Source organism: Desmodus rotundus, chromosome X (assembly GCF_022682495.2).
Source record: "Desmodus rotundus isolate HL8 chromosome X, HLdesRot8A.1, whole genome shotgun sequence".
Classification (NCBI taxonomy): Eukaryota; Metazoa; Chordata; class Mammalia; order Chiroptera; family Phyllostomidae; genus Desmodus; species Desmodus rotundus.
The window spans coordinates 63,079,996-63,089,059 of record NC_071400.1 but is presented as its reverse complement, the minus strand read 5'-3'; the positions used below and the strand labels follow the sequence as shown (position 1 = coordinate 63,089,059).

The window sequence follows — 9,064 nt, the reverse complement described above, 5'->3', positions numbered from 1 at the left end:
ACTGAGGGGCAGTGCTGTTTTGGAGCTTGGGTAGCCCACTTAAATTCTCTGGGCCTCAATTTTAGTCATCTGAGGAACGGATCCAAGAGAAAGTATTTGCCAAGCTTTGTCCTTAGGGATGCTACAAGGCTGAAGACAAATAATGACTGCAGGACAAGCTTGAAACAGTCTCCTCCCGCCCACTCCCCCCATCCAATAAAACCAGAGGCCCTCTCCCAAGTCTTGTTCCGCTAGAGCCCTTCTTAGTCTTCCCTCCTGAAGCAGCGAAGCTCCTTTCGCGCGTCCCCCCTCCCTGGCAAGCACAGTTACACCAGCTACTCCCAGGACGCCAGCCCCGCCATCTGCTCACTGGCAGGCGGGTTGCCACATTGGGGGCGGGGCTTCAGTGGCCGCGCGCTTCCGCTCAACGTTTCTCTACTTAAAAAGTGGCGAAATTTCATTTGTAAGTAATTGGAAGCACCAACAGAACTTTTGAGCGAGCAGAAACGCAGACTAGGATGCATAGGCTAAAGTGCAGCAGGAGGAGGAGACCAACTGGAGGCCTTTTCCCCGCCATTCATTCCTCCTAGGCGCCTGCACCACCCCCTTCAGCGTCCCCTCCTCCAGCCAATGGGAACTGAGGGACTTGAAGCCCCGCCTCACGTGCGTCCCACCCTTCCGTGGCACGCCGGAGAACGTCTGCGCTAGAGCGCGCGGAAGGCCCGGCCTGGCGGACTTGGGAGCGTCCAGACGTTCTCTTATCCCTAGGTTTGGTGCCAGCAGAGAGACGTAAGCGGTTTGTTGTCAAAATGTTGCGTGTGGTGAGCTGGAACATTAATGGGATCCGAAGCCCTCTGCAAGGGGTGGCATACGAGGAGCCCAACAACTGTACCGCCGTGGCCATGGCGCGCATTTTGGACAAGCTGGATGCAGACATCGTCTGTCTTCAGGAGACCAAAGTGACCAGTGAGCGCTCAAGAATCCCGGACCCCCTACCATACTTTCCCGTTTCTGCTAACTTTTGCCCGCTGCTCCATCTCTTTTCACTTTGCCATTTGTCTTTAGAGTCCTCCCATTAGAGTCTAATGGGGTGGTGTCAAACTCATTTTCACCAGGGGCCACATCAGCCTCGCGGTTGCCTTCAAAGGGCCAAATGTAATTTTAGGACTGTATAAGCGAGAGCTCGGCCACTGGGTAGAAACAAGGTGCCTGGCGGGATGAAACAAGGTGGAGGGCCGAATCTTTGCCACCTCTGCTTTAGACTCTGTTCAGAATCCTGATCCCCTCCCCTTTAAACCCCTATTTCTCAATTCACCTAGATCTCCTAATTCCCAACTTATCTTCTTTCCTCAGCAGAACCTTAATTCCCTCCCCCTTGCATCCTCTATCCTTGCTCAGATCTTCTAATTCTCATTCTCCCGCCCCAGGTGAGCCCCTATAATCCCCCCGCCCTCACACAGTGTTCATTTCCCAGACTCCCCAATTCCTCTTTCCTTCCCCCAGAACAGGTCCTTTAATTGCCACTCCATCTTTGCCTCCAGATGGGACTCTCTAATTTCCGCCTTTTTACACCTACAAATCAGATCCCGGGTTCCCCTTATCTCTACTCCCATCTCTCCTCCCCAACTCAAAGCATCTCATCATTTATACCTCCTGTCCCATCCCAAGCTTAGTCCTCCTAATTCACTCCCCTTCCCACCCATCTCCCACCCCCAGCTCACTCTCCTGATTCCTTCCCTCCCCACACACTACCTTCTGAGACTCCCTAACTACTTTTCTTCACATCTCCAGTTCAGATCCCTCTCCTTTCTCCTATTCCCAGGTCAGATTCCCAGTTCCCTCTCCCATATCCCCATTCCCCACCACCAGCTCCCTCCTGTCACCTAGTCACCTCCCACCTCCCACCTAATTCTCCACCTTCCATTCAATAGTTCCCCCCTGCTTCTAATTCTGATATCAATTCCCTCTCTAGTCTCCACCTTTCTAGCTCTTCCTCTAGTCATAGATACTTCATTTTCTTTTTCAACTCTGACTCTGATGTATACAAGGAATTGACCTACATCTGTAATTCCAGGACTTTGTGTGTCCTGGGTCTTAGTTTTATCTCTGACATGATCTTTTTTCAGGGGATGTGCTGACAGAGCCCCTGGCTATCATTGAGGGCTATAACTCCTATTTCAGCTTCAGCCGCAACCGGAGTGGCTATTCTGGTAAATGGGGGCTTCTGGGGAACTTTAGTGATAAAAGCAGATAAGGGTAGAGGGTTTTTAATATTCAATTAGAAGGTAATAAGAATCATAGGATTTTAGTCTATAGAGCTAAAGCCACATAAAATTATGTATAAAATTTTATGTATAAAATTATCCTTTGGACCTCAGAAGCACAATAGTGTGGTGGCTAATTGCATGAGCTCTGGAGCCAGACTGCCTGGGTTGAAATCCTAGCTGACTTCCTAGCTGTGTACCCTCTGGCAAGTTACTTAACCTCTTTATGCCTCAGCTTGGAAAATGGGGATAATTCCTACCTCCTAGGGCAATTATAAAGATGATGATAATAACTAACACTTGTTGAACACTTACCATGCATTTGTGTACAACACGTAGAACATTAGCTGTTGTAGATGAAGGGGTTGAGATTTCAGGGTTTGAGTAGAGTTTCCCCAGGCTCTAGGGAGCCATAAATGGTCTTTGAGTTGGGAGAGGTGTCAGTACAGCACACTTAATGAACATGAACCAGGTGACTTGTGTGGGGGCAGCAGGCTGTTAGCTACCAGGCCTGCTCAGAGTACCCTGTCTGTCTCCAGGTGTAGCCACCTTCTGTAAGGACAGCGCTACGCCAGTGGCTGCTGAAGAAGGCCTGAGTGGCCTACTTGCCACTCAGAATGGGGATGTGGGTTGCTATGGAAACATGGATGAATTCACCCAAGAGGAGCTTCGCTCTCTGGATAATGAGGGCCGGGCCCTCCTCACACAGCACAAGATCTGGTAATAGCCCACCTCCCCCTGTGACTGAGCACTGCTGGTTCTATTCTTCTAGTCTGATGATTCTGAGACTAACCTTTATAACTGCCCAAACTTGCTTTTCCTGGACTCTAGTCCTGGTTGGGTTACTTACTATGTGACCCTGGGCAAATCGTGTCCCCTTTGAGCCTTGAGTTCTCCATCTCTACAGTGGAGGCCGGGAGGTCCAACTCTCCTGTTACCACAGCCAAAGGCAACTTAGCCTAGGCTGAACTCATTGCCCCAAGATGCTGTCTTCCTGTGTGTCCTGTCTTTGTAAATGGCAGCACCACCACCTGGTTTACCTGGGTGTCACCCTAGATGCCCCTCTCCTTGCTGCATCCATAGTCAGTCCCCAAGTCCTGTGCATGCCAGCTCATTCATGCCTTTCTGTCCCCTTTGCACCCATTTCACAGACAACCATTAAGTGGAAGCCACATTGTGTGGGAAGGAGAGGCTTGAAAATGACTTTTTTCTTTGGGGGGGGTCTCTTCTCCCCAGTACATGGGAAGGGAAGGAGAAGATCTTGACCCTAATCAACGTGTACTGCCCCCATGCTGATCCTGGGAAGCCTGAGCGGCTGGCCTTTAAGATGCGCTTCTATCGCTTGCTGCAGATCCGAGCAGAAGCCCTCCTGGCGGCTGGCAGGTACTGCACACCTGGGCAGCGAGGCTTCCTTGAGTTTGTCTTGTGTGCCCAGCCCTATGTCAAGCTCCATTGGAAGGGATATGGGATCTTCATGTTTTGAGGTTTTTCACATCCTGGTTACAGATACCAGCATGCCTCCCGGAACAGGCTCTGCTCTGTAGAGCTGTGAGGAATAGGTAAAGTGACACAAGTCTGGTTGTTTACTCAGATGCCTCTGAGCTCCAGTCCTGGCTCCTCCTCTTACTGTAAGCCCCAAGGCTAGTCCTGCCTCTGTTTTCTCTTTAGTCAAATGAATGGATGAATCCCTACCTCTCAGAATAGTTTTAAGAATGAAATGGGATGAGGAATATAAAGTTCCTGGGAGCAAATAGTAAGTGTTATCCCAGGGGGGACAGGAAAGTGAGGGTGGGTTAGAGTAATCAAGGGGTGCTTCCTAGAAGAAGTGGTACCTGAGTTCACCTTCAAAAATACCATTAGGTAGAGATTAGTCAGAGAGTCATGTCAAGTGGAATAGTGTCACCTTTGGAGACCAGAATCAGGTTGCTCAGGAGTAAAAGGCAGCAGGGTTATGATAAAATTGGAGAGGTAGGTAGTTATGAGTTGATGCCGGCTCTCACCTTGGCCTCAATTTAGGAGGTGGCCTGAACTCTTGAGCCTAGGAGAAAGTAGATGGGCCAAGACTCCTGCTTCCCTCTTGAATATCCACTCAACAACCCCACCATTGTGTTTTCCAGCCATGTGATCATTCTGGGTGACCTGAACACAGCCCACCGCCCCATCGACCACTGGGATGCAGTCAACATGGTAAGGCTCCCTCCCAGGCCCTGACCTCACTCCTGACCATGGTTCTGTTCAGCCAGCTGGCTAATGCCGTTTTTTTTTTTGGCCAGGTACAGCTTCCCTTCATGGAAAAGCAGAACTTAGTTTGAAATATTATTCTCAAAGCACAGAGGATTGTTTATTCATTCAAAAGACATTACTGATCCTACCCTTGGCCTAGCCCTGAGTCACCTGCTGGGGACCCAGTTACCACTCGGTTTGCTCTCTTGGCCCCTCAGAGCTCTCAGCATGGTGGTAGGCTATGGACACATGACCAGCCAATTGGACACATGATGCATCTTCAAGGTTGAGGCAGAGATGGCAGTCCAGGCAACTAGGGAGCTCAGAAATGGGATTCCTGGGCCAGCCTGGATATCAGAGGAGGTATCTGAAAATGTCTGAATCTTAAAAGATGAGTGGAATAAGGCATTGGGGTGAGGAGAACAAAGGATTCTAGCATGAGGAAAGGGTGCACATTGGGAATTTTCCTGGTGTGCTTAGGGAACTGCAGGTCCCATTCCTGTTAGGGGGTGATGTGGGAAGGGAGATGAGTGGGAGGAGATGGGGCTCCTTTGGGAGCCAGATTCCAAGGGCCTTGAGCATCACATTGCCTTGATCATTTTCCTAATACACTGTGTCTTTCTCATGAACCTTCAATACCTCCCTGTTACCTCTGTGATGCAAGAGAAAACATCTAGGCCTGGCTCTCAAGGCTCTTTCTGCAGTGTGCCCAGTATTTTTTTTTTATCTTCAGTGTCTTTACACATTGTCCGCTCTAGCCAGGTCATGTTCTCTCTGCCCATTGAAAAGTTATTCTGATTTTGGCTTTTCTCGCTATACCCTGAATTGGTGGGCATCACCTTGCTTCTGTCTTTTCTTGTATGAACCTCTTGTTTCGGAGTCCCTCTAGGCCGATGATTCTCAACACCTGACATCACTTCAGAACAAGGAGCTTTTGCAAAAAATATTAATACCTTCACCATTTAAATCAGAAACTGTTGGGTGTGGGGGGGGCGGTAGCAGTATGTTTTAGAAGCTCCCAGGCTGATTTTATTGTACAGTCAAGTTTGAGAACTACTGCCCCACAATCTATGAGGCTTTCTTGTCTTGCTTTATTATGAGTTGTGGAGGGGGATTAGTGACTTACACTGGTACAGTTCAGCTCAGCACTGAGCTTGGCTCAAAAAAGAGTCTGTAGGAAGGATTCCTTGATTGGTTTACAGAAGACCCACGTAAACATAAATGTGGCTTCCAGCTTAAAAAAGGAGCAGAAATGAGATAATGGTGGTGGTGTGCTGGGGAAGGGGGTGTACACTACAAAGTATGAGCCTTTAGTACCTCACTGCCTTATTCCTCATCAGGCATTTACTCAGGCTGTTCTTGCTGCTTCCTGTGATAGTGTCATAGACCTTTATGCCTTCCCTCCTTAGTTCAGAACTATTCTAGATCTAAGTGCACCTCCTACCTTCTTTCTTCCAGGACAAGAGAACTAATAGTACCAGGTCACATGACAAACACTGTCCAAAGCAGCAGAATATGTCCACTTCCCACCAGACCAGCTCTTCTAGTCTTCTCATCTCCCAAAAGAGCACTATGATCTCCTTGGTTGCTCTAACTGGAAGCCTGGGAGTTGTGTTAGCATTGTGCTTCTTCCCCTGCCACCCTTCCCACATTCAGTTGATCAGCAAGTACTGTAGAGTCTAGCTCCAAATCATCTCTTAACTTCATTTTTCTCTGTCTTCTTTGGTACTACCTTAGTCTAAGTGACCATCATCTTCTGCTTGCATGAACTAAAATAGTCATTTCCTGCTGGTTTTCTGGCTCCCAGGTTGGTCTCCCCTCAGCTGTTTGGGTATATTGTCCCCTTCCTCCGCAGGCCCGTCACAGAGCCTCTTCTCTCATTTTGGAACACCCTCCGCCTGGGTTAGTCTTGCTCAGCCTTTACTTTTCAGCTCCAGATCACCTCCTAAAAGCGTCGTTGCTCCCCAGAACGAGATTAGGTTCCCACTTTGTCCCTAGCATCATATCTGGCACATAATTGGTGTTCTTTGATCATTTGTTTCATTGAATGAGTGAGTGGGTGGATTGGATGGATGAAGGAATTGGGGAGGCGAGTCAAAAGAAGTATTCAGACCTGGATCCCTGGAGCCTGTCAGTTCAGGAATGAGGGATGGTCAGTGAGGGCTCTGACACAAGATAAGCCACATAGTGCCAGAGCATTTAAATAAAAGGGCAGCAGTCATCTTAACTCTGGGCCCCAGCCCTACTTTCTAACAGCAGCCACTTTAAACATTCTAATTTCCATTCTTTCCATGAGCAGTTCTAAGGATTGCTTTGATTAAGCAAACAAGAAATCAGTAAGGATGGAAATTGAATCCCAGTGCTGGACTGTGTGATCTTGAGCAGTAGTCTTTGGAACAACCACGTTTTCTTGTCTGTAAAATGAAGCAGTTAGTCCCTTCCAGTTCTAGGCATCTAGTTCTGCCTCTCTCTTTGTTCCCCTTCCCCTCCCCAGGAAAACTTTGAAGAGGACCCAGGACGCAAGTGGATGGATGGCTTGCTCAGTAACGTGGATTGCCAGCCTGGGTGCCACGTAGGGGCCTTTATTGATAGCTACCGCTACTTCCACCCAAAGCAGGAGGGGGCCTTCACCTGCTGGTCCACACTCACTGGAGCCCGCCGTCTGAACTATGGCTCCCGTATTGACTATGTGCTGGGGGATAGGACCCTGCTCATAGATACCTTCCAGTCCTCTTTCCTGCTGCCTGAGGTGATGGGCTCTGACCATTGCCCTGTGGGTGCAGCCTTGAGTGTGTCCTCTGTGCCAGCAAAACAGCGTCCATCTCTTTGTACCCGCTTCCTCCCTGAGTTTTCAGGCACCCAGCTCAAGATCCTTCACTTCCTAGTTCATCTCAAACAAGAGTCTGTGTGCAAGCAGTCAACGCTGCAGCTCAGCAGTCAAACCCAAGTACAGATGCGCCACAACAAAGCCCGCACACGCTCAGCCAGGCCTCGGGCCAGTCAGGCTGGCTCCATCAGAGGCCAAAAGAAACTGATGAGCTACTTCCAGCCATCTTCCAGCCATCCCCAAGCTTCTCCTAATTTGGATCTTCCTAGCCTAGGTGCTCTTGTGACCCCAAAGACCACAGAAGACAAGGCGATGGCCAAAGTGGTGGAGGGGCAGGCCAAGGCTTCAAAGTCCAAGGATGAGAAGGAGGTACAGATCTCATTCTGGAAGTCTGTGCTGGGGGGTCCCTTGCCCATGCCCCTCTGCGGGGGTCACAAGGAGCCATGTGTGATGCGAACTGTGAAGAAGCCAGGACCCAACCTTGGCCGCCACTTCTACATGTGTTCCAGACCCCAGGGTCCTTCCACTGACCCCTCTTCCCGCTGCAACTTTTTCCTCTGGGGCAGGCCCAGCTGAACCAGCCCAGGCCTAGGGATTGTGGCTTGGTCAACCCTGTATATGATCTGAGGCTAGCACCTTCCTAAGCTGTCATCTCTTCCCCTCCTCCTCCCACTTCACCTTCCTCAAGGATCCTTCTGTTTCCTCTCTCTTTCTCTAAGTCCCCTCTTCTTCCTGCCTATCTCCTCATTGGTGCACTTGTGCTTTAATGCTGCTAGCCAGTCTCCCACCCTACTTCCCACCTTCCTGTAACAAGTACACAGGAACCAGTTGCTCCAGGACATTTTAAAACCCTTCCTTCCTTGCTGGGAAATGTATGTGTGCCTAAATAAAGTCTGTGTCTTTGTTTTAGTGCACCATGTCATTTGAACATTTTGGATATGCTCCATGAGATGTTATCTCAACACTGGGTTTGCCAACTTCCTGTAGCCTGATGATATAACTCAGGAAGAGGAGAGGAAGGAGGAGTTGTGCTCACCATAAAGGGCTCTGCTGAGTTGTAGGGGTCTCCTGCACTGCTGAGGTTGTCTCAGCAGGGGGTGTGACAGAAAGCTCAGGTGGGCTGTGCAGCTGTAAACCAGCACTTCCAACTGGTATGTCTAACAGCTGCCATAAGTGGCTTATAGGGTGGAAAGAAATGGATCTCTCAGCTCTAGAGTTGCCAGGCAGGGTCAGGAAAGATTGCGTCCTAGGCAAGTATTATCATTAGTTCACCCAAATGTGCCATACAAATGTTTTCTTCTTGCTGTGAACTGGTAAGGTTGGGAGCATAGTGTTGAGCTAGTTGCTTGCTATGGTCAAGACTGTTTCTCAGCTTGTAAAATGGGGCTGGTAAGTCCTGTTCTATAAGGTGTTGTGGGAACAAAAGAGGATAATGGATTGAAGAGGGCATCCATTCCTTCTGCTGGAAAATATCTCCAAAGGTTTGGGGAACTACTCTCCTCCACATATTTGATTGGAGCTGACTCTATCTCCTGGCTTCAGGGGCTACCTGAGGCCCAGGTTTCCAGGTCTACCAGTGACGAGTCAATCCCTGGATTTTTCTTGAAACCATTGGGTAAGAACCATTTCAAATAACCCTACCACCATGTGTCTCAGCTCTTTGTAGTTTTTGCTCATCTCCTTTCTGGATTTCAGTTTTCCTATCAGTAAAGTGGGGTGGTCAGATCAACAAGTGATCTGTGGTTTACTGATGGCTCTGCCACGTGTCTTC

The 9,064-nt window shown here is 49.2% G+C and overlaps 1 protein-coding gene across 1 annotated transcript; it reads left to right on the top strand.

The window, feature by feature from the left end:
* Positions 1-672: 672 nt before the first annotated feature.
* On the top strand, positions 673-9,026 carry APEX2 (apurinic/apyrimidinic endodeoxyribonuclease 2). Its single transcript, XM_024564350.3, has 6 exons — positions 673-945; positions 2,106-2,189; positions 2,783-2,963; positions 3,480-3,626; positions 4,361-4,430; positions 6,961-9,026. Exons 1-6 carry the CDS (start codon positions 789-791, stop codon positions 7,867-7,869), a joined length of 1,548 nt encoding a protein of 515 aa, XP_024420118.2. The 5' UTR covers positions 673-788; the 3' UTR covers positions 7,870-9,026.
* Positions 9,027-9,064: the final 38 nt, after the last annotated feature.

Coding starts and splice junctions, on each gene's coding strand:
- APEX2 (XM_024564350.3), top strand. CDS start 789: ATGTTGCGTGTGGTGAGCTGGAACATTAATGGGATCCGAAGCCCTCTG. Junction 2,190..2,782: donor CAACCGGAGTGGCTATTCTG/GTAAATGGGGGC, acceptor GTCTGTCTCCAG/GTGTAGCCACCTTCTGTAAG. Junction 3,627..4,360: donor GCCCTCCTGGCGGCTGGCAG/GTACTGCACACC, acceptor TGTGTTTTCCAG/CCATGTGATCATTCTGGGTG.